The 27,619-nt window shown below is 50.4% G+C and overlaps 3 protein-coding genes across 14 annotated transcripts in view; 1 reads left to right on the top strand and 2 right to left on the bottom strand.

Annotated features, from left to right (window-relative positions):
* RYR1 (ryanodine receptor 1) overlaps window positions 1-1,103 on the bottom strand; it is a 115,654-nt gene extending 114,551 nt beyond the window's left edge. For all 3 annotated transcript variants that reach the window (XM_063112129.1, XM_063112130.1, XM_063112131.1), the window contains exon 1: window positions 918-1,103. In XM_063112129.1, the coding sequence (XP_062968199.1) occupies window positions 918-965 (48 nt within the window). In that variant the 5' untranslated portion in view covers window positions 966-1,103. The remainder of the gene's footprint in view (window positions 1-917) is intronic.
* A 4,633-nt stretch (window positions 1,104-5,736) lies between these two features.
* On the top strand, window positions 5,737-18,531 carry RASGRP4 (RAS guanyl releasing protein 4). Of its 7 annotated transcripts, none has more exons than XM_063111500.1 (17): window positions 5,737-5,759; window positions 7,998-8,182; window positions 8,583-8,699; window positions 8,809-8,878; window positions 9,564-9,695; window positions 9,852-9,963; window positions 11,117-11,290; window positions 12,557-12,673; window positions 13,480-13,755; window positions 15,364-15,444; window positions 15,524-15,628; window positions 15,760-15,878; window positions 16,005-16,149; window positions 17,331-17,367; window positions 17,463-17,594; window positions 17,696-17,808; window positions 18,264-18,531. In XM_063111500.1, exons 1-17 carry the CDS (start codon window positions 5,737-5,739, stop codon window positions 18,321-18,323), a joined length of 1,998 nt encoding a protein of 665 aa, XP_062967570.1. In that variant the 3' UTR covers window positions 18,324-18,531. The 7 variants fall into 7 exon arrangements, with proteins under 7 accessions (XP_062967570.1, XP_062967571.1, XP_062967572.1 ...); XM_063111501.1 differs by having other exon boundaries at window positions 9,810-9,963; window positions 11,219-11,290; XM_063111502.1 differs by having other exon boundaries at window positions 9,810-9,963; window positions 13,687-13,755.
* Window positions 18,532-19,542: 1,011 nt separating this feature from the next.
* FAM98C (family with sequence similarity 98 member C) lies at window positions 19,543-23,095 on the bottom strand. 4 transcript variants are annotated; one of them, XM_063112287.1, is made up of 8 exons: window positions 23,011-23,095; window positions 22,742-22,890; window positions 22,522-22,656; window positions 21,872-22,077; window positions 21,563-21,640; window positions 21,354-21,470; window positions 20,832-20,999; window positions 19,543-19,891 (listed from the first exon to the last, which is right to left on the bottom strand). In XM_063112287.1, exons 1-8 carry the CDS (start codon window positions 23,073-23,075, stop codon window positions 19,745-19,747), a joined length of 1,065 nt encoding a protein of 354 aa, XP_062968357.1. In that variant the 5' UTR covers window positions 23,076-23,095; the 3' UTR covers window positions 19,543-19,744. The 4 variants fall into 4 exon arrangements, with proteins under 4 accessions (XP_062968357.1, XP_062968359.1, XP_062968360.1 ...); XM_063112289.1 differs by having other exon boundaries at window positions 20,832-20,878; XM_063112290.1 differs by lacking the exon at window positions 19,543-19,891 and adding an exon at window positions 20,443-20,626 and having other exon boundaries at window positions 20,832-20,878.
* Window positions 23,096-27,619: the final 4,524 nt, after the last annotated feature.

The following is a 27,619-nucleotide window of genomic DNA, read 5'->3' as shown; positions in this document are numbered from 1 at the left end:
CACACCCCCATACCCTGCTAAACCTCTGGGAGGGGAAGGTGGGAAGGACTAGGAGATAGGCAGCCCCTCCCCCATCTTGTCCCCGCCCTGTCCCCTGCCAAGGCCCCAGAAAAGCAGGCTATTCTGGGAGGGACACCTGTTGTTCCAATTCTCATCCCTGCCCCCACCTGGGGATCAGAGATGCAGGGAGAGACAGAGCTAAACAGACAAACACAGAGGTTCTGAAGCCAAGGAACAAAGACAGAGACAGAGACAGGGAGACCAAGGTGGAAAAAGAGACTGAGAGGGAGAGAAAGAGACACAGAGACAACCCAGAGACAGACAGGGAGCAACAATACCCAGAGACCCTCAGAGACCATTAGCATCCATATTTGACCCTCCTCCCCAAAACAAAGGGGGAAAGAAAGACCCAGAACCCGAGAAACCTCTGGGAGACTCTCAAGGGCTGGGAGTTGAAAGGAGTTGTCTACTCCAGCCTACCCCAGCCCCCTTTCCAAGAATTCAAATAGGTCGGTCTGGAGCAAGAAGAAAATTAGGGCTGGGGTGGGGGTGGGGGGACAGCTAAATTAAGCCCAGGAATTAGAGCTACCTTCCCGAGTGCCTGTTTCTAGGGTGGTGGGAAGGGGTGCTACTTCAGTGGCCCCCCTTGTCAGGGACAAATCGCTAACGTAAGAAGAGAGGGCGGCCAAAGATCGTCCTCCCCACCCTGTGCTACCAAATTCTGTTAATCCTCTGTGGTGAGAAAGGTGAACGAGATTAAAAGAAACAGAGATACAGAAAGAGAGAAAGAGTGACAGTCACCTGAAATGACAAAGGAAGAGGCCTCGAGTCTCAGAGACCACCAGCAAGCAGTACAGAGACATTCGAAGACATACTCGAGAGATAGCCCCAGAGACCCCTAACCCAGAGATACGCACCGTCCGCAGGAACTGGACCTCGTCCTCGCCCTCTCCTCCGTCACCCATGATGTAGAGGCCTGAGGAGACCGGGCTGAGGTCGAGAAATAGGGGGAGGGGGCCGCAGGCCGGGCGGGTGGGCTGGGGGCGGGCCGGGGTCGGAGACCTCTGGGGACGCCAGAGGCACCCGCGAGGTAGATGGAACTGCGAAGAGGATTCGCGTGCTGGACAGAGATGGGAGAAAGTCCCCGCCCCCCGGCCCCCATTGGACCAGGACTCTAAGGCCCGCCCTCTGGTTGGAGCCCCGCCCACACCTCGAAACTTGGCTGGAGGTAAGCGTGGCGGGGGGCGAAGTGTCTAGAAGGTAGCTGCGCTTTCTCCACCCACGCACGGTGAGTAAGGTATCACCGTTCTTCAGCGTCACAGAGGGCAAACTGAGGCCTTTGCCGGGTATTACAGAGGAGCTGATTGCGCACTGGGTGTATCGACTTTAAAAAGCACCACACATAATTATTGAGGGCAAGAACTCTTGAATACCTACAGTGTGTAATTAAAAAAAAAAAAAAAAAAAAGAGCAAGAACTCTGAGCCAGATAGTCGGGATCTGAATCTCAGTCTCGCCACTCCCTTGGGTTACCTTGAATCAGTTACCTAGCTTCTCCATTCCTCAGTTTCCTCTTCTGGTAAGGGAGATGTAATAGTACCTACCTCACAGGATTGTTGAGAGAGTTAAAGGAGATAGTTTATTTACTGCACTTAAAACAGTGCCAGCGCACAGTAAATGTTATGCAAGTGCTGCTATTATTATCCTTATTAAAAACTGCCTGATAAGGCTGGACCAACAGTATGGCCGATGTCTTTGCGAGCCTGTTGCACTTTAATTGCTGAGTCAAAATCTTGTTATTACATTTCATTTAGTTCTCACAACAATCCTGCTATTATTATTCACGTTGTTTGGAGGAAATAATGTGTGGTGCCTACAATGTATAGTTTTAAGGACATGACCAAATAAATCATGTAGCCCACACAACAATTTTGTGAGGTCACTACTCTTACAGCGCCCGTTTTACAGATGAGGAAAGCCGAACACGGAGAGGTGGAGTGATTTGCCCAAGGCCACACGGAGGCAGAGGCAGGGATTTGAATGGATTTTTAACCAGGCCCTCTCAGCCCTGGCCCCAGATACTTTACTGTCTCAATATTTCAATATTTGCATAAAATCTCCAAATTATAAAACCCACTTCCCCAGGGCCGTCCCTCACCCCAGCCACCTGAGCCACTGGGGGCCACAGCTGGGCAACCCCTTTATGCAGATGAGCGTCGAAGGCTTTCTGTACTGGGGAGCATGAAGCCCCGTCACCAGTTCCTTCCTATTCCTGGCCTCAGTTTTTTCATCTGTCAACTGGACTAATTAGAAATAGTCCCTATCTTCCGGGATCATGGGGAAAATTCCAAGAGGAAATCAATTAGAGCTTACACATGGTAACTGATTGATACAGGGCTCTATTAAAATTGTCATTATTAACATGTAGTGGTATATATTAAGTTATATAAAACAATATCCTATAGTTCAACAAAATTATATATAAAATGTTATTCGATGTATAATAGGTTGCTAGATGTTACATAGTTAAATATTGATATGTTAACACAATTGTAATAAACAGCACATAGTTTGTACTATATTACTGAATTATATAATTCAATTATGCATTATATAATGCATAATTATATAATTCCATATTTAGGGTAATATATTCTATATACAATAATATGTTATATCTATTATACACTATATAATACGTATAATTTTTCCTTAAAATTTTACATATAATGTACAATTATTCTGTGTCATTGTGCATTATATCATAAGGTATTAATAGTGTTTCTTATTTTTGTCAGTCATCATTATGTGTTTTAACCATACCCATGTTGCTGTGTGGACACATGGTCTGTCTGTGGCTGTAGTGGCTTTGCAGGACTCTGATGACTGACTGCATCTGTTTATGGACCCACCCCTCTGGGGGGACACCCAGCTGCCTCCAGCTCATTGAAAATGTCTCCTTATGGAGCCAAGGGAGAATGCCTTGGTGTGCACACCCAGGAGCTAATTGCAGAATGACATATCCATGCACACACTTAATTGGCCTAAGTAGTGCCAGGCAGCCCTCAGTAATGGCTGCCCACTATCAGTGTGCGAGGGTTCCCAGGTCCCTACATCTCCAATTGCCACTTGTCACTTCAGCTTCTAATTTTTGCCAGACCTATGGGATGACTCACTGTCATCTTAATTTGCACTTCCATGATCAGTTGCCAATAACTTCTAGCATCTTCTCAGGCACGTGTCAGAGTGTTGGGTTTCCTTGTTACCTACTCATACTCTGTCCACTTTGCTATCAGAGTTGCTGTCTTTTTTTCCTGTGATTTGCAGTTGTGCCTTTTACATTCTAGGTATTAATTTCTTGTCGATTTTAAATATTGCAAATACCTTTTCCCCTTCTTTCACCTGATATTTGTCCCATGGTGTCTTCATTAAAAGAAAATCCATATTTGCATGTTATCAGGCGCATCATTTTTCTGCCATATTAGTTTTTGTGGTTCAATTCAGAAGTCTTTTCCTTTGTGGTTATCCATGTTATTACTGTTGGTATTAACCATCTCCAGGGCCGTGGAGGCCATTTGAGTATAAACAAGTGCCAGGGCCTTTTTCGACCTCCCCAGAACCTGGAGACACTCCCACACTACAAGCTCAGCTCAGCCAGGACCTGTTACATCACATCTGCAAGAGGCAGGTGCTGCTGGAGATGGGCTGAAAGACAAACAGACAGCCCATGGAGACCAAAGGGAAGAGGGATAGAGAGAGAGGGAAAGAGAGAAGGGAGAGAAGAGGGAGGGTCTGAAACTATGGTAGGTCATGTGATGGAAAGACTAAAGACAATGGACTCCACACTTGTCTAAATGCCCTGGTGTGGGCAGGCCTGTCAGCTCAGTTAGTTAGAGTGCAGCCTTATAACACCAAGGTCATAGGTCCGAATCCCCATACCAGCCAGTTGCAAAATAAGTAAGTAAATAAATGTTCTTGCATGAAAAAAAAAAAAAAAAAAAAAAACCAATGGTGACCTATTTTAGAAGAAAAAAAGAAAAGAAACATGAAAAATATACTTCTGAGAGAGCTGTTTAGTTGAATTCCTAACATGTTAGGTTTGGCAGAATCATACTCCCATGACCCATTGATTCTACGCCTGAGCTCCTGAGTACTATCCTACAAAATTGTACAATATATATTTACCAAAAGCCAGGTGCTCAAATATTCACAGCAGCATTATTTACAACAGCCCCAAACTGGAAACAACTCAAATGTTCATCACAGGAAAATTGATCAATAAATCATGGAATCATCACACAATGAAAGACTGCACAGCAACAAACAAGTATAAATTATAACCAAATATAGTAACAGAAGAACTGCAAAGACATGATGGTAAATGAAAGAAGCCAGTCACAACAGATGAATCCATTCACATACTGCTCAAAACAAGACAAAACTACTCGGTTAGATGTTGGGCTAGTGATAACTTGTGGGAGATGAGTTGGGAGTGGCACAGGAGCTTAAAGAGGATGAGACTGTTCTGTGTCTTGATTTATGTGAATATCACATGGTTTTGCTCGGTTGGTGACAATTCATCAACCTAAATATTTAATGATTTGTGCTCTTTTTTGTACTCCAATTAAAAAATATGCCAAGCATAACACATTTAGGTAAAAGAAAAAAACACACACACTCAAAAGTCTGTTTCTATGATCACACTTCTGTACATAAACACACAGAAAAAAATGAGAAAAAAAAACCCATAAATACACAGACAACAGTTTGGATGAAACCCTACAACATGTATATTGGTCACCACTGCCTAAGAGGGACAGTAGATGGGGAGGGGGCTCCAGAGTGTTAACCTCCATCTGTAATGTTTTTATAATAAGATAACAGTGGGTTGTGTGAGGATTAAATGGGTTAATTTTTTTTTTTTTTTTTTTTTTAAAAGATGACCGGTAAGGGGATCTCAACCCTTGGCTTGGTGTTGTCAGCACCACGCTCAGCCAGTGAGCAAACCGGCCATCCCTATATAGGATCCGAACCCGTGGCCTTGGTGTTATCAGCACCGCACTCTACCGAGTGAGCCACGGGCCGGCCTTAAATGGGTTAATATTTTAAAAGCCCTTAGAGCAGTGTATGGTACACAGTAGGTGTTACATAAGGGTTTGTTTCAATAAAAATAATAAAGTGAAAATATTTTCCAGCGTACAAATGATGTCATTAAAACTAAACCAGGAATAGAAGAAACATAAGAAGAAATACACAAAATATTATGACTTAGTTTCCATTCAAACCTTTGTGCATTATATACATGAATATGTCCTTATAGAAATATAGATTTTTAAGTATGTGTGTTTTTACAGAAATATTAGTCATACTTAAAAAAAAAAAAGATAAGAAAAAAACCCCCTGCTTTTAATGAAGTATGACAGCGACGGGTCTAGAGACAGAAAGATGGGGGAGATAGAGAGAGGGCGTGCTGGGCCCTTGGGGGTGGGGGCCAGCAGCACCGGAAACCTCAGCCTGAAGGGATCCCCGTGTGGGGGAGGGGACCTTTGGTCTCTCCCCAGCCTCTTCCTTCCCCCTGGCCTGGGGGTGGGTGGGGAGGGGCAGTTCCTCTTTCCTTCCCAAGCACTGAGGAGGCTCCTGCTCCAAAGGGGCTGAGAAGTAGCTGGAGCATTGGACAGGGCGGAGGAGCAGAGCCACACTTGCAAGACCCGTTCTGCTCCCCCCTGCCCCCAGGAAGATGAACAGGAAAGACAGCAAGAGGTGAGAGGACCCTCCCCAAGGAGACCAGAGTGCCCTAAGCTCCTGGGCCTCCTGTTGTGTGGGAAGGCTGGGGAGGTACAAACGAGGGGGCAGCATGCCCAGCTCCTGTAAGATCAGGCACAGGAGCTGCCAGGTGAAGAGATGCTTCAGGGAGTCCAGAGTCTGCCAGAACTGGGGCTGCTTGTATATGAGGATCTGTGCCTTGTCCTCTCGCTCTGGAGTTTGAGCGCTCTGCGTCCCCTTCTCCCTACTTGCCCCCCACCCCACCCTAACTCCTTCTACTGGATGTCTCTGTCCTTCCTGGGGTCTTCTTGGTTCCCCATCACAGTCGCTGACTCCTGGACTAGAAACTCCAGGCTCCTGAAGGGCCCTGCCCCAGGAGAGGGGAGTGTGATATAGAGCAAGCTGGGTCCGCTGCCTCTTAAACCACTGCTGCCAGCTCCAGACACTACTGGGGGCTGCCAGTCCACAGGCGGGTGGGAAGCAGCCTATGGCTAGCTATGACAGTTGGTTCTAGAGTGGGTTTCTATCTCGTGGGCAAGCTTGCACTCCTGTTCCCACAGAGTGAATGGTGGCTGCATCCCCAGCCTGGGTAGCTCCTCCAACCTCCCCCAGCATGACTGTGATGGGCAAAGGGATCCCCTCCCCATAATATTCAGCAGTTTAGTGGTGGAGTCCTGGCTGTCTTATTTCCTGGCTGTGACCTTAGGTAAGGCACTCAACTGCTGTTTCTTCTGCCAGTAGAATAATCGTAGACCCTACCATGGAGGGGCCTGTAAGTCCTCAGTGAGACCATCTAGACCAGTGGTTCTCAAACTTGGCCATAATCAGGATCACTGAAGAGCTTGTAAAGTGCAGGTTGCTGGGCTCACCCCTGAGGTTTTTGATTCTGTAGGTCTGGGGTGGGGCCTGAGAGTTTGTATTTTTATCAAGTTCCCTGGTGATGCTATTAGTACTGGTTGGGGACTGTGCTTTGAGGACCACTGATCTAGAGTGCTCAACCCTCCCTCGGCCTGGTACATATTCAGCACTGAATTAATGCCTGCTGTTTTTCAACAACATTCAATACCAGTTTGTTGAGCCCTTAAAATGTGCCAGGGGACATGGCAGTGCCTTCGTTATTGGTCTCCCATGTTTCTGGTTTCATCCTCATGCTGCAGGCCTACCTTCTCTGCCTGATCACTTTCTTCCTCTGCACCTCAAGTTCGACTTTCCCACCTCTGGTCACTTAACAGCCTGGGCATACTAAGTCCATTACTTAGCACCTTTGAGGAGCTAGGCATTGAATGTTTATAATAAATTCCTGTGGCGGGTCCAAGAATGGCCCTCATTTTCCATATGAGGAAACTGAGGCCCAGAGAAATTAAGTGACTAACAAAGTCACATGGCTAGCAGAAATTTCTTGAACCCATTTTGTCTGACACTGGAACCTGGATTCTGCTCCCTTTCTCCTCCCACCATCCCTGTCTCTTCATTACCCTCTTTCCCCAACTGGAACAGGAGCCTCTGGGAGGGACAAGACAGACTGAGGGTTATTTTTAAACTTTCCTTGAATCCACCTTAGCCCCAGGGACCTCTGCCTAGCTCTGAAGAGCCCTGGAGAGGCCACTTCCCACCGGTATTTTCCCTCCAGTCACCAAATCTAGGGACCCAGGCTAGAGGCTAAGACTCCAGGGCTGGCTTGGGGGAGGGTTCTGTCACCTTAGTAGGGGTGAAGGTAGGGGAGAAGGGGAGAAATGGAATGCCAGGGGTCTGCCTGCTCTTATGAGTGCTGGGGGGAGGAAAGGCATGTGTTGGAGACCAAAGGGGAATTCTGAGGAGTGGGCCTGAGGGCAGAATCTTCCATGATTCCCCTTGGGGAGGTCAGGAGTGATCCTCGGGGTCTTCTCCCATGATTCCCTGGGAAGTCAGGAGTAATCCCAGGGGTCTGCCAACAGGAAATCTCTTCCATGATGTCTTGGGACCCTATAGTCAAGAGGAATTTGGGGACAATGCCAGGAGAAGGGAGTTCTTATGATTTCCAGGGGGGTCCTTACTGTCTTGGGGGTCTTCTCCCATGATTCCCTGGAGAATCTGGAATATTTCTGGTGGTTTCTCCCTTGAATTCATTGTAGGTCAGGAGTAACCCTGGGGCTTTGCCTTTAGGAAACTTCTCCCATGGCGCACTGGGGGTCAGAGGAATTCTGGGAGTCTCCTGAAGGAAGGAGCTCCCATGATTCCCTTGGGGGGTGCCCACAGGAAGTCCCATCAAGAATGCACTGGGAAAACAGGAGGGCGGGGCCGGCCCCGACAGGCCCGCCGCCACAAGACGTGTCCCAGCCCCCGGGAAATCAGCAAGGTCATGGCTTCCATGAATCTGGGCGTGCTGAGTGAAGGTGGCTGCAGTGAAGATGAACTACTGGAGAAATGCATCCAATCCTTTGGTGAGTGTCCCCCTACCTGGCCAGCCTCCCCAATCCTAACAGAAGGCCAAGCACCCAGCTCTGTCTAGGCTTCAGTTTTGGGCGGTATGAAATGGGAGCAGGAGTGTGTGAAATAAGTCTCAAACACTACATTAGGATAAGAGAGACACCTGCGTTTTTCCTGATTTGGGGAGAGGGAGGAGGTCTGATGCAATTTCGATCTTCAACAAGACTTGCCAGGCATTGTGCTGGCCCACACACAGTACAGACAAGGAAACTGAGGCACAACGTTAGGTTACTTGCCCAAGCTCATGCAGGGTAGAACTGGTGTTTGAAACAGTCTGTCCAACCAGGTCTGGAGGCTATGCAGTCCATTGCCCAGAGGCCATTCTGACAAGAGTACCCCTTATCCCACCCCCAGACTCAGCTGGCAGCCTGTGCCGTGGGGATCACATTCTCAACATGGTGCTGGCCATGCACAGCTGGGTGCTGCCTTCCGCCGACCTTGCCGCCCGTCTGCTGACTTTATATCCTTTCAGTACCAAGAGCTGTGGGTAGAGGGCAGGGAGTAGATACATGGGAGCCTGGGAGATGGGAACAGGGTGAGCTGGCAGATCTGGGATGCTAAATAACAGAGCCTTGACCAGAACGCAAGTACCAGGAGGCCAGAGGAGACACACAGGAGCTGAGGCAGCTGCAGATCTGTTACCTGGTCAGGTAGGACTTGGACAAGATCTCCCCACAAGAAACACCTTTCAAAGACTCCACAGCCCAGTTCCCCACAGACCCACGCAGCCCCACTCCCCAAAATCCCACTTCTGAGGCACCCTCGGGCTGGCTAGTTAGCTGAGTTGGTTAGAGCGCAGCCTTATAACCCCAAGGTCATGGGTTTGGTTCCTAGTACCAGCCAGCCACCAAAAACAAAACAAAACAAAAAAAACCCCACCTCTTAGAGACCCCCAACCAAATCCCATAGACCCACTCCTAGCTGAAGCCCAGAGACTTCCAATCCTTATCTCCCAAACCCCCACCTCCCACATACCCCACCCTAACTCCTAAGATCCCCTCACCCTGTACCCCCAAAATCTTGCCCCCAAAACCCCCAGTCTAGTTCCTGAGACCAGACCCCCATCCTACTTCCCAACAGTCCAGCTTCCAAGAGATCCCCCAATCCATCCCCCATAGATCCTCCCCAGCCTGTGTTAAGAGACCCCCAGTCCTACTCCACAGACCCCCCAACCTGGTATCTCTCCAAACCCTCACCTTCTAGAGACCCCTGCACACATTTAGAGACCACAGCTCAGCACCTAGAGATTCCTCAGCCCAAGAGACACCTTGTAGACACCTTCCCAACCCCCACCCCAAACCCATCCTCATTCCACCATCTCCAAACCATTCTCAGGTACTGGCTGACCCAACACCCAGAGGCGGTGCACCAGGAGCCCCAGCTAGAAGAAGTTATAGGTCGTTTCTGGGCCACCGTGGCCCAAGAGGGCAGCTCGGCCCAGAGGAACCTGGGAGACTCCTCCAACCTGTGAGTCAGCCCCATGCCCCCTTCTCTGCCCCACCCTCATTCTTCCATCTCCCTCCACACCCCCAAACCCTCAATTCTGAGCCACTCCAATACTCTGCCCCTCTTGGCCTCCAGCCTAAGCCCTGGTGGCCCTGGCCCCCCGCCCCCCATGAGCAGTCCAGGCCTGAGCAAAAAGTGCAAAGTGTCTTTGCTTTTCGACCACCTGGAGACTGGAGAGCTGGCTCAGCACCTCACTTATCTGGAGTTCCGGTCCTTCCAGGCTATTACGGTGAGGACCCGGAGCAAGGGAGAGACTGGTGTGGGATGGGGCCTGACTGGGGCCAGGGAGGACTGAGAGGATCCCTGCATGAGCAACCAGCAGGGATCTCAAACTCTTAAATTTGGATCTAGGAAAATGAGTTGAGCTGGCTGAGCACAGAGCCCCTGGGTTCAAATTCCATCAGCCCCTTCTGACCTGTATAACTTTGAACTAGTTTCTCCACCTCTCTGGGACTCATTTGTAAAACAGAGGCCATAATACTTTATTGCATGAGTGAGGGAATTAAATTAATATGTCCATTTAAAAATGCTTATTGCAGTGCTTGGCATATAGTAAATGCTCAAAATATTTTATCAGTTATTCATTTATTCACCAAGCATTTAAATGTACTGTGCTTCAATTTCCTCATCTGTAAAAAGAGGATATTAACAGTTCCTGCCTCATAGAAACAGTGCACGGTCCACAGTACATGCTGTCCAGTTGAACCATTTGAACTTGCCATATTTTATCTACCCAAATGTCAATTCCATGTGCATCAACATACCTATGTTAGCTATTGCCATCTTGACACCGTCAAGGGAAGGTGGGGATCTGGTTCCTTAATGTGAAAATTTCCTTGTGTGTGTGTGTGTGTGTGTGCATGTGTGTGTGTGTAACACAATATATAAAACACAATACATACACAAATACATGTGTGCAGTGCATGTGGGTATGGAATGTAGACTCTTTAGCAGAACAAGTAGAAGTTGGTTTTAAGTCATTTTCCCCATCCTTCCCTTTGCTGACTGTATATCAGTCAGGTATACAATTAAGAGCATATATATTAGGTTCCCACCCTGACTCATGCCTTTGTGAGCCTGGGCAAATTACTTATCCTCTGTGCCTCAATTGCCTCATCTCTAAAGTGGGCATAATAATAGTACTCACCTCACAGAGTTATGAGGATTAAATTAGTTAATACGATAAAGTGCTCTGAATAGTGCCTGGCTTTATTTAAACATTTCTCAGATGGGAGAGGACCATGGGCCACCTGGGGGGAGACAGATGACAAAGTTTATTCAGGCTCCAAGCTGGGACAGCAGGAATCGGACTGCTAGGGGGATGGTGTGTGAGGGGTAGGGCCTGAGACCCACGCCCACCCTGACGCTCACCTCGCCCCCAGCCCCAGGATCTGCGGGACTACGTTTTGCAGGGCTCTGTGCGGGGCTGCCCGGCCCTGGAGGGTTCCGTAGGTCTCAGCAACAGCGTGTCCCGCTGGGTGCAGGTCATGGTGCTGAGCCGTCCTGGGCCCGCACAGCGTGCGCAGGTGCTGGACAAGTTTATTCACGTGGCACAGGTGAGGCCCGCCCCGCCGTTCCGCCAGCTTCCCGGGTACTCGCCCGCGAGGCTGTGAGCTCCACCAAGCGCAGGTACCCGACCCTCGAGTTCCAGTTCCGCCAAGACTCCCAGTCCCTTGGCCCCAGCAGGCCATCTCGGGGTGGAGTTGAGCATCCCTGGCCCCGCTCCCAAGGCCTCAGTCCGGGAGTTCTAATCCAGGACCATGACGGCACTTCTTCCTTGGCCATATCACCACGTCAGACCCGCCTTGGCCCCACCCCTTGTCCCTAGACGTGGCACTTGACAAGTCCCTCCTGGCCCCGTCTCCCAAGCCCAATTCCCGAATTTTCTATCCCCAGGGCAAAGCGTTCCTTCCATGCCCCCACCTTTGCGTCATCCTCCACCGAGGCTCCAATGCCCAGTCCCTAAGCCCCAGCGGTCCCTTCGGGACAATGACTGCATCCCTCCCCTTCACGTCCGTTCTCTCCCTGGCCTCGCCCCATGTATTACGCCCCTGTAGCCCCCCTTCCCTTCCGGATACCTTCCCTCTCTTCTGGGGAAAAGGGAAGTCCTCTGACCCCTACCGCGGCCACACCCCTTTGCCTGTTTCCACGCAGACCACGCCCTTCCTCTGGCGTCTTCCATCGCTTTGCTTCTTCCTGTAGAGCCCCTTAGACCTGCGGGTTCTAGCGTCTGCTTGGGGTCTCTTTGGTGTAAATGTCTTCCACTACTCACTGGCCTTATTCTCTCTCCACAGCGACCTAAACGCCCTTCAAACTTGGAAAAAGGGAGGGTGAGGGAAGTCCCTCTGATGCCCGGTGGACACCTTCATATCACTCTGGTCCCATTCCCCTCTGCCTGGTTCCCAACTCCTGCCCAGAGCCCACGCCTGCTTGTCTCCCTTCACCTGACTGACTCTCAGAGCAGTCTGACCCCCAATGCCAGACACCCTGACATGTCTGAATCCCCCCCCACCTGTCTGACACATACGTGTCTATTCCCCATTCTTGCCTGCCTCCCCACACTTTTCTAACCTTCCATCAGTCTATCACCTGCCTGACCGCCCCTTAGATAACTGACACCTCTGTGATGCTCACTTACCTGCTTGTGTGCTTGTGACTCACTCCTGCCTGACACACCCACCTTCTCTCACCTGTCTGATGCCCATACTGGTCCACACCCACACATGCCTGAGACTCCAACTCAGCTGAGATGCTCTCATCTGAGCTTCCAACTGACCTGGCCTCCTACGATACCTACCATCTCTGTGCACCTTCCTTCCTAGAGGCTCCACCAACTGCAGAATTTCAATACGCTGATGGCAGTCACAGGGGGCCTGTGTCATAGTGCCATCTCCAGACTCAAGGACTCCCACACCCACCTGAGCCCTGACAGCACGAAGGTGAGCCCCCACTACACTCCCCAAAGTCCGAGTGGTCAGCTCTCCAAACCCCCATACTTAATTCCTCAACAATCCCTGCCCAGGGGCCCTGGAACCACCAGAGGACCTTGCTCCTCTAAATCCCGCAGACCTTCAGGCTCTGTCTGCATTCTTCCTCTCCTGTCATCATCCATCCACCCACAATGCTGACCCCTCTCTACTCTCAGTGTGTCTGGTCCTGAGCTGGGCTGTGAGGGAGACAGACGAGAGAGATGCTAGCAGAGAACTTGCAGTCCAGGTGGGGAGCTAAGTCACACACCCTTGGGCCACCCAAGGGAGGAACGTGGGTTGGGGATGTCCTGGGAAGTGTTTGGGAAGCATGAGTCATTCATGAGTCTGGTGTGTGGCTGAGGTCAGGAAGTGGCAGGAAATTAGGCTGGAGACACCCAGGGGAAGATCCTGTTGAGCCTTGTGAGCTGGGCTAAGGTGTTTGGGCTTTATCCAGAGGGCAATAAGGAGCTAGGGAAGGTTTGGGAGTGATGACAGCACTCATAATCAGATTCGGGTTTTTGAGAAGTCACTCTAGCCTGGGAAATGGGGGCCAGTTGGGCCTCTCTGAGATAGGGACCCAAGAGGAAGAGCAGTTTGGAGGAGATGCTGAGGCCAAGGTTGGACAGGAGGTGCTTGGGAGGTGTCCAAAATGCCAATGGGCCCCTGGGGGTCTAGAGCCCACACAGGAGGCTGCTAGGATACTTTTCTCCAGGGAGCTCAGGTACTGAATTACCCTTGCAATAACATGCCCCTCATAACATACCCCTCCCGCACAGGCCCTGCTAGAGCTCAATGAGCTCCTGGCCTCCCACAACAACTACGCTCGCTACCGCCGCACCTGGGCTGGCTGCATGGGCTTCCGGCTGCCTGTACTAGGTGTGCATCTCAAGGACCTGGTGTCCCTGCATGAGGCACAGCCTGATAGGTTGCCTGACGGCCGCCTGCACCTACCCAAACTGAACAGCCTCTACCTGCGGCTGCAGGAGCTGGCAGCCCTCCAAGGGCAGCATCCACCCTGCAGTGCTAATGAAGACCTGCTGCATCTGCTCACGGTGAGCTGCCCTGCCCCGGCCAGGCTGAGCTCCCAGAGGCTGAGACCCAGGGTATTGGGAACTAGGGTCCTAGGTGGGTGAGGGTCTGCAGGACTAGGATAGAATAGTACTGGAATGCACAGGCACTGAGCTGGAACTTCTAGGTTTTTTCCTAGCTGTGTGACCCTGGGCAAGTCACTTAATGCCTCAGCCTCAGTTTTCTTATCTTCAAAATGGAAATAATAATAGAACCCACTGCAAAGGGTGGTTGAGAAGAATCAAACAATAATAGAATTCATATAAAGTACTTAAAACAGTATCTGGAACACAGTGAGCTCTATATAAGTGGTGCATTTTCTCCCCTGATTCCCCCAGCAACTCAAGTATCCACTGATCTGAGCTCTGGGGTTGCTCTGGGCTTTCACATTGCTGAACTCCAAGGTTCTGAGCTTCTCATGCCAATAGTCCAAAATTCCATGCTTGGACATATCCAGGAATCTAAGCAAAAAACTAATAACAGTTATAGACACTGTGTTAAACACTCTCCACAAATCATTTCATTCCACCTCACAATTCTACAATGTGGGAACTCTCACTGTGCCCATTCTATGGACTGGGAAACTGAGGCCCAGAGAGGTGAGGTGTGCCCACTGTCCCATAGGAATAAAACCAGGATTTGAATTCGAGCAGGCCAGCTTCAGAGCCCATATATTAACGTATGTTAATAACTACACTGTGTCCTAAGATTGTGAGTATGGAATTCCAGCTATGCTTTACTGGAAGATTTTTAAATTGGGAGAGTCTGGGATTCCAATGGCCATGTAGTTTTGACTTTCAGACCCTGAGACAGGACCAGCTAGCTACATAATTGGCAGGGCCCAGTAAAAAAATGAAAATGTGGGACTCCTTGTTCAAAATTATTAAGAATTTCAAGATGGTGACAGCAGGGCATTAAACAAAGCAGGGGCCCTTCTAAGCAAAGGTTCTGCAACTGCCTGGGTCACTGGCCTGTGGAGCCAGCCCTGCCCTAAGATGGGTGTCTAAGGCCCTATGCTGTGCTAACTCTAAAATGTTTATTAAGCACCTGCTGTGAGTCAGGCACTATTTCAGGCACTGCGGACACAGCAGTGAGCAAGTCAGAAAAAAAAATTTCTCTTTTTGTGGGGCTGACATCTAAGGGGGAAACAGCCAATAAAACAAGTACCATCACTTTTTGGGGGGTGTGGGGAGGTGGCTGGCCAGTATAGGGATCAAACCCTGGACCTTGGTATTATCAGCACCATGCTCTAAACAACTGAGCTAACCAGCCAGCCCCAAGTATCATCACTTTTAGATGATAAGTGCTATAGAGAAAAATAAAGCAGAAAAGGGCATGGAAAGTGACAGGGGTGTTGCAATCTTAAATAGGGAAATCAAAAAAGGCCTCAGTGAGAAAATGATATTTCTGGACTAGGGGAAAGGGGCAGTGTAGAATGTGAATGGGGTCTTGGTGGGAAGAAATTAAGAGTCCCCAGAGAAGAGGAGCTTTGGGAAAAGGATGGAGAGTGAGGGTCTCCAGGCAAGTTCAGAGGCTGTAGGTAGGAGGATGGAGATAAGGCGGAGTCTGTAATGCCCATGCCCATCCCCCAGCTTTCTCTGGACCTCTTCTACACAGAGGACGAAATCTATGAGCTTTCTTACGCCCGGGAACCCCGCTGTCCCAAGAGTCTGGTGAGACCTGACCCCTGACTTCTGACCCCCCACCCAAGCCTATGCACTGACTAACTGTGCTCCTCTGCCCCCCTTCCAGCCACCCTCCCCCTTCAAAGTGCCTCTGGTAGTAGAGTGGGCCCCTGGTGTGATGCCCAAGCCAGACAGGGTCACCCTGGGTCAGCATGTGGAGCAGCTGGTGGAGGTAAGGAAGGGACTGCGGCCTGGTTGTTGGGACATTTGTACAGGCCTGAACCTAGGGGAGGGGATCTAACACGACGGGGCTCATACCTCGATGACTTGGCCTTATTCTGCCCTTCCCATGCTCCTTTGAAGTCTGTGTTCAAGAATTATGACCCTGAAGGCCAAGGAACCATTTCTCAGGAGGACTTTGAACGACTCTCAAACAACTTCCCCTTCGCCTGCTATGGACTCCACCCACCCCCCCGCCAGGGGTAAGTGGCCCTGACTCCTGGATACCCCAAAGACTATTTGGGGATTATTTGATACCAGGGTTACCAGGACTCCTGGATCTGAAGGAGGTAGTGTCAGTCATGCTGAAGCTTGGTCTCTGCCCCCAGGAGCGGGTCCTTCAGCAGGGAGGAGCTGACGGGGTACCTGCTCCGGGCCAGTGCCATCTGCTCCAAACTGGGCCTGGCCTTCCTGCACACCTTCCATGAGGTCACCTTCCGCAAGCCCACCTTCTGTGACAGCTGCAGCGGCTTCGTGAGCACTCTGCCCTGTTATCACCCCTAGGGCCCATTTCCCCGGAGTGCCCCAACTCCTAACAGCCAGGGCTCAGAAAGCCAGCCCTGCCCCAGAGTGCTGACAGTCCCTAAACTCCAGATAATCCCCAAATTCCAGAAAATCCTCCAGCCTCAAGTAATCCCCACATTCCATATAAACCCTAAACACTGGATATCCCCTACATCCTGCATAATCTCAAAATTCTAGATAATGCCAAAATTCCAGATAATCCCCAAATCCCAGATAATTTCCACCCTGGACAATTGCCAAACCATGGAAAATATCTAAAACCGTAGATAATCTCCAAAACTCTGGATAATCTACAGACTTGGGGAGATTATGTCCAAACAGAATTGACCCCCAAACCTCTAGATTCCAGATCACTAAAACCATGAATAATTTCCAAATTCAAGGTATCCTCAAACTCTGGATAATGGACAAATCTCTCAATTTCCAAATCAAGACTAATTCACAAACCCTGGATTACTTCCCAAATTCACTTATTAATTCACTAAATATTTACTGAGTGCCTCCTCTGTGCCATAGTTCTAAGCCCTGTGGGGGATACAGCAAGAACACAACAGACACAATCCCTCCCTAACCATAGAATTTACATTTTAATTTTCTAAACCTTTGGTTTTTTGTTCATTTTTTTTGACAGCTGGCCAGTACAGGGATCGAACCCTGGACTGTGGTGTTATCAGCCCCACACTCTAACCAACTGAACTAACTGACCAGGCCTTCGAATTTACATTTTTTAAAATTTATTTATTTATTTATTTTTAAAAGATGACCGGTAAGGGGATCTTAACCCTTGGCTTGGTGTTGTCAGCACCACGGTCACCCAAGTGAGCTAACCGGCCATCCCTATATAGGGATCCGAACCTGCGGCCCTAGTGTTATCAGCACCACACTCTCCCGAGTGAGCCACAGGCCAGCCCTTAAGAATTTACATTTTATTAACTCCAAATTTTACCTAATCCTAAAATCCTATATGATTCCTCAAACTTGAGATAATCACCAAATTCCTTTAATTCCATTTTAGCCTCCAAGCCTTGAAAATTTTCCACATTCCCTACCCATCCACACTCCCCCACCACCTGCCCTCACGATCAGTCCACAGCCCTCCCTCCCCTAGCCAACTCTGCTTTCTCTTCCAGCTCTGGGGTGTCACCAAACAAGGCTACCGCTGTCGGGGTGAGTGGGCATCAGTAAGTGGCAGGGCCTACAGGCTGGAGGAATGCGGGGGTATGAATTGAGCCTCTGGTCACTAACCACTGACTTTTTCCCAGACTGTGGGCTGTGCTGCCACAAACACTGCAGAGACCAAGTGAAGGTGGAGTGTAAGAGGCCAGGGACCAAGGGCGATGCAGGTCCCCCAGGAGCCCCCCTCCCACCCCCACCAGTTCCCCATGCCAGCAGTGGTAAGACCCAGAGTGCAGCAGTCCTAGGAAGGGGCCTGGTGGATCGGGATTAATTCCAAAGTCATGAAACCCTTCGCATCATACCCATATCCCTTCCACAGACTCCGAGGAAAATCTCTCCTACACACTATCCCTGGAATCTGAAACTGGGTGCCACCTCCGCCATGCTTGGACCCAGACGGAGTCCCCACACCCTTCCTGGGAACCAGAGATGGTGAGGAGGAATTATTCTCTACCCCCAACTGGACATAGGGGAGACAGGCCATTTGCCTTGGGAAACCAGACAAACTTGAGGAAGCACAGAAAAGTAAAAATATGCAAAAGTCCTCAATTGCTTAGGTGGGAGGGTACTGATACTGGTTAATTTTTAATTTTGGCAAAAAAATAGAAGTTTCAGTATGTTGGGTGGAAAGAAAGGGGAAACCACTAGTAGAACAGAAAAAGGATTCAGGGAGAAAAGAAACCAAGAAGATGACAAGAATAAGGCCGAATACATCAGGAGCTACAATAAGTGTCAGTGGAGTAAATTCCACTATTCAAAGGCAGAGACTTAGGTTGGGCTTAAAAGAAACAGTTCATTCACCCACTTAACCACAGTCTGGGTGAGGCAGTGCTCCTGGAAGTGAAACCCTATGCTCCCTGCGTCACCCAACATCTTCCTCCTTTCAGGTTCTCTGCCCAGAGATGATGGCCCCACCATCCACCCTGTCCTCCAAGCTGAATTCCTAGACATCGTCTTGGTCTCTCTCCCTCACTCCCTTCTCCCTTACCCTGAGAGAAAGTTATTTTCTTCTTTTGCATCACAGTGGCTATTAATCATATTTCCTTTTCCTGCACTTAGTATTTGTGCAGCTCCATGTTGGATACATTTAGACTTAGGCACCATCTCACCAACCCCCTAAATCTTCATTTCACAGATAAGGAGAATGAGGCTCAATGAGGTTAAGCTGCTGGCCCAAGGTGGCAGAGCTCCCAAGGGCTGAAGGCAGGACTCAAACCCAGTTCTTCTGAGCCTCTAAAACTGAAGCTCCTTACCAATATGCTGCACTGACAGCCGGAATGGGTCAGGAGGGGAGGAGGAGAGAGTGGGTAGAGTTCCAAACTCTGGAGTTCCCGAGACAGGAGAGAAAGCTGGGAAGGGAGTGGAACAGGAAGCCCATGAACACCTGAGTCAGGTCACATCTCTCCTCTGCTCAAAGCCTTCCCACAGCTCCTTTCACTCAGAGTGAAAGCCAGAGTCCTCACTGTGGCCCACTAAACCCCACATAGTCTGCGCCCATCACCTCTCTGACCTCACCTCCCACCCCTTGCCCCCTTGCTCATCCTGTTTCAGTTACTTTGGCCTCGATGTTCCCTGAACATATCAAAAATATTCCTACCTCAAGGCTTTTGCACTGGCTGTTCCTTCTATCCAGAGCATTCTTCCCCAGAGGCCTACATGCTCCCCACCATGGGACTTCGATCAAGTGACACCTTCTCAGTGAGGCCTCCCCTAATGATATTCAAAGACACAATTCCCCCCACAATTCAATCCTGCCTTCCTGCTTTATTTTTCTCCATAGAACTTTCCCCATGTGACAAACAACATTTTACCTATTTATCTTGTTTAGTATCTGCCATTCCTCACCAGAAATGTCACCTCCAGGAAAGCAGGGATTTTTATCTGTCTTTCACTGTTGTGTCCCCAGTGCCTAGAACAGGGCTGGCACATGATGGGCACCTGATAAATCTTTGTCCATTGCCTGACTTTATCCCTCCCCATGACCATAGGAAGATGTGTTGCTGAAGAGCAAAGGATTTTGTGGGTCAGAGCAGCAGGGGCCTGTTCAGATCCACGGAGCAGACACCCCTTATCCCTCCACAAACCGAAGCACCCCTGACCTGGCCCTCACAGAGATAGGTCCTACAGCTGCTATAAATTAATTTTCCTCTCCGTACCAGCCAGCCATCAATAAATAAATAAATTTATTTTCCAGAGAACATGGTTCTTGGTGTTGAGTGGTGGATGGGGGTAGGACATTTGGGGCCTCAGAAACAGGGGATGGGGGGGCTTGTGTGCCAGGTGCCAAAGGAAACCCTCAACCTGACTCACCAAAGATTACCAATGGCATCAGCATCTCATAAAGAAGCCCCTGACCACCAGTCCACCTTTACTTCTTCTTCTTCTTCTTGTGGCCCCAGCACTGGCGGCCTGCTTTCCGCCCACCTCCATCTTCTCTTCGGCTCTGCCAGCTGGGCATGGGAGCCTCCAGCTCATTTGGGCGCCCCCCCCGGTCTGGCACATTGCCCATAAGCACCTGAGAGTTGATTAGATTTGAGATTCTGAGAAAAAAAACATCTTGGACAAGGGGGCCAGAGAGCAAAGGGAACTGCATGAGGCTGAAAAAGGAAGGGCAGATGCTGACTATTTGGATACAGTGGCTGGAGGAGGGGGGACTGGATTGGTAGAAGATACAAGTATGGAGCATTCAAACTGGGTTCCAAGGGTCTCAGCAAGAGGGAAACAAAGGGGAAGATGAAGGCAGAGGTCCAAGTCCCCACCTAGTATTAATGAGAGCGCCTCAACTTTGTCTATTTCATATATGGGGCTTTGTATAACATTTCCTGTTTTCTTCCAGATATCCATCATTTGGGCATCACCTGTGATATTTCTATATTTCCTTAAAGCAAATCACTTTTTTTCTTAACTTAAATTTGCCTTACTCTTTGTTGTGCTAGACTTTATTCTCTAATATTCATTCACATAAGTATAAGACTACTTACAGAGGAATGAGGCCAGATAATTGTTTAAACAGAGGGTATTTCTGTTTTAAAAAGCTGTTAAAATTCAATACAATAGATAGGGTGAAGTGGTGGGTGAGGGTTTTAAGACCAAGCTGGCAAGGTGGGGGCAAGTGCTCAAGTAAATAGTTGAACTTTGTTTTCAAAACACTGGGGAGCTATGGAAGGATTCTGAGCTAGCCAAGTACATGATAAGATTTTTGTGTGAGAATAACACCAAGGTCAAGGGTTTGGATTCCCATACTGGCCAGCTGCCAAAAAAATAAGATAAAAGATTTTTGTGTTAAAAACATTCTAGCTGCTATGTGAAGAGAGTGGATTAGAGGTGGTGAGCCCAGAGGCCAGAAGCCCAGGGAGAACACTGGAGGGAAAGGACAAGCTTGGACCAACGCAAAGACTGAAAGGCCAATTTGAAGGCCAAGGGTGCCAGGGCCCTTCCCGACCCCAAGTGCCCACCTTGTTGATAGCACAACAGGTCCCTCGGCGGACAGCCTTGCTGGTAGCTGGGATCAGACAAGACAGGTCAGCTCGGGCAGCCAGGACATGTGCAATGGAGACGTCTGATTCTGGGGTCAGAACCTCTCGGACTGGGATCAGCACTGCCTTCATGGCCTCTCCTTGGGCCTGGGGTGGGGCGGGGGAGGGAAAGCATGGAGAAAGTACCCAAGAACCCTCCCCAGGTGGGGATCTGTGATCTTGGAAACACTTCTTCCTCACTCAGGGCCCCACTGCCTACATCTTTAAATCAGGGTATAGCTCTGAAGACACTCCCACCTCAGAGCTTGGAATTCTAGAATGCCCTGGGGCCCTGAGATTCTAGAAGCTCCAAACCTCACGCAAGATTCCAAAATGGCCTGGGTCTCAGAACTTCCAAGAGGATAATATTTCTGATCCTCATTATTCTGCCTTGCAGCTGTAGCTCTCACAACTGGGCCTCCCTGTTCCCGCCAAGGTCCTTTGCCCACACTCTGCCCACACCTCTGCCCGATCACTCCAGTGGAAAGCAGATGTTGTGAGGTCGAGGCGCTTGAGAAGGAGGCAGCGGCGGCAGCAGTACTGATCTCTCAGGCTTTGGGACAAAGACTCCAACGCTTCCTGGGAGAAAAGGTCTCAGTCGCACCAGGGGTCCTTCTCACTCCCATCTCTGGATGAGAACACTGTTCACATACAGCTACACACATCCTTACCCATCTAGGTGCATCCAGCGGGTAGGTGAGGAGGGGCTGCATGAACCCTGGGGGCAGGGAAGGCAGCAGCTCTGAGATCTGATGGGAGAAGAAGTAAGAGGCCAACCAGGGCAGAAACAGGATGGACCCCTCCGTGGACCCCAGTTTCCCACGGCCCTGGAGACCCAGGTCAAAGAAAAATAAGGTCGTAGTTCTAAAAAATCATCCCTGTGGTTGGGGCACTTCTGCCAGAGCTGTTTTTGGTTAGGGGACCCTCTCCCCAAGGAAGGTGGGGTGGCCCCGGTGGGGAGTAACCCTTCTGCTCCCTACCTTGGTATGCAACTCCCACAGTAGCTGGCTGGCGGGGGTCCCCCGCGTGGGGCTGGGCAGCCCCACGGCTTGGAGGGTAAGGACTAGTTCCTGGACCATGCCAGCTTCCTCCTCTGCCCCCTCCCTAAAAGGCAGCACAGGGCTGGGATCTAGCGAGGGGTGCAGGTGCAGGAGGCGAGCAGCCTGGACCTCCGAGCAGAGAAAGCCTAGAAGTAGGAAAGGGAGTGGTGCAACCGAAGAGGTCTGCTATCCCATCCATAGCAGTCAAAAAGCTCCAGAGACTTAAAAACTTCCCACCGTCTAGTCCCGTCCACCTAGAACCCTGGCTCCGCCTCTAGAATAAGTTCCACCCACATCAAGACCCTGTCCCTTACTCCAAAATTGGACTCTCTCCCACTTCAGAACCACTTGCGCGGTGGCATCTAACCCAAGGAACTTTCAATCCGTCCTGTCAAACTTCTAACCCCGCCCACTTTAGAGCCCTACGCCCGCCTCAATTCTGACTCCACCCACCTCGGACCCTCTGGCCCGCCTCAAGAGTCTGACCACGCCCCCTTGGGACCCTTGCTGCCCTTCAATATTCCGAGCGCGCCGACTCTAAAGGCAGTAGCCTCGCCCACTTCCGCATCCCGGGACCTCCCCCGGCTCACGCAGCAGGCGCAAGCCCGTGCCAGGCTTCCGCAGCGCGGTCACGCAGTCTCCGCCGCAGAGCGTACGATCCGGGCAGTGCCACTCCCGCAGCAGGTTGGCCACTTGTCGCAGGAATTCCTCCTCCGCACTGGGGCCTGTAGGAAGCGGGAGATGTCAGGACGCGGCGCCGGCGGCGGAACCCGCGGCTCCACCCGTCCGACCCTCCAGTTCCAGACGTACCGTCGCCGGCGCTCAGCACCTCGGCGCCCTCCTCTCGCTGCTGCTCCAGGTCTCCCAGAGTCGCCAGCTCTGCCGCCAGCCGGGCGCACAGCGCCCTGAAGTCTGGGCACGAGGTGCCCCGCGACGCCGCCCCCGGGAAACCCCCATACCTGCGGCGGGACCGAGGCAGCGCAAGGGGGTGGGAAGGCCAGTGAGAATCCCTCACCGTCTGCGTCCTGAGAGCAAACGCTCCCTTCTTGCACTCCCAGCCACACCGCACACTCCCTTACCCCAGAGCCAGCAAGTCCCGGGCCACATCGTCCCACTCTCGCGCTTCCGCCTCAGCCCCCTCCATGGGAGCGTCGCCTCTGCTGCGCATGCTCCGCCCCTGGAGCGCCGTGCGCACCCGTGTGTAGCGGCGCTGACCAATCAGCCTCGTCTCACAAAGGGGTTTCGGCGTTCCAATTGGTGTAGGAGAAGGCAGAGCCCGCCCACAGGTCCGCCCCCACCACCTGTCGCGTAACCTGTCAAGAGTTCTGGAAACGCACCCTGGCTCTGTAAATTTCAGAGTGCGTTCAGGACCCCAGCTGTCGTGAGTGGCTACCAAATGTCTCTACTGTGGCAACATAAAAGCAACTTCGGTTTCCTTTTCCACAGCCTCCCTCAGTTGCCTTCTGCTCGTAAAGCGCCCCAAACCAAGAGTTCACCCAACTCCGCCCCAAATCCAGGAACTTGCTTCCCCCTTTCCGCCTTAACGTTGGAATTATGTCACGGACTCAGGAATCCCGGCTCACCCCTCACACCCACCCCTCTTTCTCATCGATCACAATGTGCCCCGTAGGCCTTCACCCCTCTTCCTCTCTAGGCCTTGGAGGAAAGGAGCGGGTGCAATAAACCATCGTGATTAGGAGACTACACCCCAGGAGTGTTAGGCAGATGAGGGTCAGGATTTGATTCCACCACTCACCAGCTTTATGTTCCTGCCAAATTGCTTCCCATCTGTATAAAACTGGGGTAATAGTACCTACGTCCTACAGTTGTTTGTGAGGATTAGAGTTCTGAATGTAAAAAGTGCTTAACAGACATATTGGGGTACTCGGTTATGAATAAAAACTAACACATATTGAGTATTTAGTGTGTGCTACTAGGCTTATTTTATCCCCATTTTACAGAGGAGAAAACAAGTTCAGAGAGGGTAAGTCAGTGATTTCATGGTGGTGTCAGGACTCAAAAGATCTAATTCCAAATTTCGTGCTTTTTAACCACTGAACCTATTTCTATTGTTATTACTGCTGTTTTTGTTGCTGTTAAGAATCACTGTTCCAGATTTAATCTCTTTCTGACTCTATCCTGGTCTCCAGTAGTTCCTAGGTAATTCCACTGGGAGTGGAGGTGAGCTGAGAGGCTCAGGGAAAAACAAGGGCCAGAACTTGTTCCTTAGGGGCAGAGTCTGCCCTTCATCTGATCCCCCATAGCCCTGCCTATCCCAAGGCAGGGCACTCAAGGGACCATTTCTTGACCTAAACAAAATATTAACAATTGCTCAGGCCAAAAACCTGGACTTACAACCTTGACTCCTTTCTTTATATGGAACCTCATATATAAATCTGTGGACTCTACCTTCGAAATAGGTCCAATATCTACCCACTTCTCCCCTGCTCCATTGCCCTTGCCTTGGTCTTGTGCCCCATTTTCTCCCCCAGACCATCACAGCAGCCTCCTCACTGTCAGCCTGCTGGCACCCCCAAACCCCAGTGTGTCTGTTGCCCACATACTCCAGAGAGAGTCTGTAAACACCTGCATCAGGTCACATCCCTCCCATGCTTGGAGTCTTCCTGTGGCTCCATCTCACTCAGGGTAAAATCCAAAGTCCATACAATGGCATGCAAGACCCCACAGATCTGCCCTGTCACCTCTCTGCCCTCATCTCCTAGTAATCTCCTCCTTGCTTCCTGCCCTCTAGACACTCTATGTCACTTGATGTTCCACAGACTTACCAGGCATTCCTGCCTCATGACCTTGCACTGGCTGTTCCCTCTACTTGGAGTGTTCTTCCGTGCAGACATCCGCAGGACTCCCTCACCAACTTCAGGGATTTATTCAAATGCTAACTCCTGAATGAGGCCTAACTTGACCACTCACTAAAATTGCCTGTATCCCCCACCCCCACTTTATTTTCCTTTATAGTGTATATCATTCCTAACATATTAAGTCACTCACTTGTCTCCACTACTACAAAGTTTATAAGCTCTTGGTAGGAAGAGATTTTTCTTTTCTTTTTTTCTTTTTTTTTCTGGTGGCTGGCCAGTATGGGGATCCGAATCCTTGACCCTGGTGTTACGAGGCTGCACTCTAACCAACTGAGCTAACCAGGCAGCCCAGGGAAAGGATTTTTGTCTGTTCTGTTCACTGCTTTATCCCCAGTGCATTCAAAGGGGCTTGGCACATCATGGGTGTTCAACAAATGTACTTGTTGTGACTGAATGTATAAAACTTAGCTGAAGGTTCTGCTTGGAACTAAAGGATGTGCAGGAAAAAGGAGAATTTAGGTAGGAGACTGGTTTTGCAGTTCAGGAAGATGTGTGGATGGGGCACACCAATGAAAATAAATAACACAGACTGAGGCTTTGTCACAGACATTTCTTGGAGCAGATCTCATGCCCCCCTCCCCCAATGACAAGGCTGGGTCTTTGGCCCCCATCCTCCCCCACCACTTCAGCCTGCACTGATGCTAACAATATTGAGGTCACAGACTGGCTTGGAATCAAGATCATTAAGATAAATATTGGGATGTCTCCCCCAAGTCTGGGGGCCAAGCATCCAATCCGAGGGGCAAGCAGCTGGGAAATTCGGCCTGGGGGCTCCAGGGTCTGAGGTCTTCCTGGTTCCCAGGGTCAGCCCTCCATGCACCCCTGGTATGGGGGCCATGAAGGGTAATCATGGATCAGAGGTGGGTATCAGCAGGGAGCAAGACTGGGAGACCTGGGAGAGGTGGTGCTGGGAGATGGGGGCCAGGGAACCTTCCCCCAGCCCCCACCACTTCATCCACAGATCCCACAGCACCGTACAGCACTCTGGTCCCCGTCCCACCCCTCCCTAAAACGAGGTAGGTTAAGAATGGAGCTTCCCCCCCACCCATCACGGAAGGGGGGAGACCGAGGCACAGAGAGGGGGATGGGGACCCAGGCTGCCCCAGCCCCCAGTCCCTCCGCCCTCAGCTCTGGTGGGTCTGACAGTGATGAGAGCTGGGCAGAGTGGGGATGGGAGGGACACCCCTCTCTCTTTTCTCTCACCCATCCCAGGGTCTGGTTGGGAGAGCTGAATCTCACAGGTTCCGGATGTAATAAATAGTTAATAATTTAAAGGAAGTGACAAAAGGACCTATCCTTTGAGCTCCCACAAGGCCATCCAAGTCTGGGTAATGAAGAAAGGCAAGTGCACATTTCCGGATGCTTGGGGCCAGATGCAGGTCCCAAGCCCATACAACATTGAGACTGTCCTGCTCCAAGAGCTTTGCAAACACACACACACCCCATACAAGACACTGGATCTTAGGTACACTGCAAGTCCCATTCTACTTGGGTAAAAGAGACCGTGGCATCCCCCTTCCCCAGAAGAGGAGTCTCAGAGGGCCATGAAACAGGCTTTCAAACTTTCTGAAGCAACTCCCAATCTGAGATGGAAGAGAAGGGATTATTAATGAAGTGACAGAACATAAAAGGTGGACTTGGACCAGGTCTAGGGCTCAAGGATGGGCTTGGGTGAGGCTCTGCAAGGCTAGGGATTTGGGGAGGGGATACCCAGCAGAGCCATAGTTAGCCCAAAAAGTGCCTTTATGTACCCTCCCTCTGAAGGCCCAGCTTCACCAGCAGACTGGTGTAAGGTCCAGTCCTACTCATTGCCTGGGCTGTGTGCCTTTGCTCAGTGAACAGCCTGCATAAACCGTCTGTGGCAAGGCTGGGTCCCAGAGGTGGGAATGAGGGAGCTCCTGGGTGGTCCTGGAATCCAGGAATCTGCGTTCAAAATGGTGGGTTTGCCCCCTAGGATAAAGGGGTACTTCTGAGGATTGCTGGGGGCCAGAATTCCAGCATCTGGGACCTTGGGATTTCAGGGACATATGGACAGCAGATTCAAGGGGCAGCAGGTCTTAGAGGATGCACAAGAGGGAATCAGGTTAGAGGCATCTCCGGGACTTATCAGGCTAGAGAGGTCTGAATCCACAGAAATCTGGGTCTGAGGGTGCTTGGGTCCTGGGGCACCTCAGATCTGAATGTCTCCGGTATGGAAGAACCAAGATCTTGGATCAGGAACAATCCCAATGTTGTGGGGGGTTGAGCCCTACATCTGGGAGTCAGTGGCACCTTGGGGTCTTGGATCCAGTGCTCCTAAAGCACCTCAGGGGCTGGGGACCAAGTGGTCAGAGGTCTGAGTTGCCAGGACTATCCTATCTTCTGAGAGCTGGACTCCCAGCCTGCAGGGGATTGGGGATTTGTAGATAGAAGGAAGCCACAGATTCCACGACATTTTGGATCTCAAAATCCATATCCAAGGGGGACTGGAAGAGAGCTATTTCAATACTTGAGACCAGTATCTTGGGCCCTGAGGTGTTAATGGCCTTTAGTCGTACATCTGCGGGCACCATGCACCTCAGGGTCCTATATATGAAATCCAAAGCTATTGAGAACACTAGCTTGGGGGAGGGGTCTATGGAGGTCTTTGATTCCTGGCTCCCAGAGCATCTTGGTGTCTGATATCTAAATCTTGGGGGGTTCTGAGATGGTTCTTCTAAGTCATTTTGGTAAGAGATCATCTCACGTTTGAGAATATGCAAGGTCTCAGTGCATCTTAAGAGTCTGGGGTCCTACAGCGTCTGGGGTTATCTGGACATCTTGGATCTTG

The sequence above is a fragment of the Cynocephalus volans genome, chromosome 10, assembly GCF_027409185.1.
Source record: "Cynocephalus volans isolate mCynVol1 chromosome 10, mCynVol1.pri, whole genome shotgun sequence".
Classification (NCBI taxonomy): Eukaryota; Metazoa; Chordata; class Mammalia; order Dermoptera; family Cynocephalidae; genus Cynocephalus; species Cynocephalus volans.
Note: the sequence above shows the minus strand (reverse complement) of the source record. Positions and strands in the feature narration are given on the sequence as shown.

Coding starts and splice junctions, on each gene's coding strand:
- RASGRP4 (XM_063111499.1), top strand. CDS start 5,737: ATGAACAGGAAAGACAGCAAGAG. Junction 9,964..11,116: donor GGTCCTTCCAGGCTATTACG/GTGAGGACCCGG, acceptor CCTCGCCCCCAG/CCCCAGGATCTGCGGGACTA. Junction 16,150..17,330: donor GTGACAGCTGCAGCGGCTTC/GTGAGCACTCTG, acceptor TTTCTCTTCCAG/CTCTGGGGTGTCACCAAACA.
- FAM98C (XM_063112287.1), bottom strand. CDS start 23,075: ATGGAGGGGGCTGAGGCGGAAGCGCGAGAGTGGGACGATGTGGCCCGG. Junction 21,641..21,871: donor TGTGGGAGTTGCATACCAAG/GTAGGGAGCAGA, acceptor TTCTCCCATCAG/ATCTCAGAGCTGCTGCCTTC. Junction 21,471..21,562: donor CGCTGGATGCACCTAGATGG/GTAAGGATGTGT, acceptor CTTTTCTCCCAG/GAAGCGTTGGAGTCTTTGTC.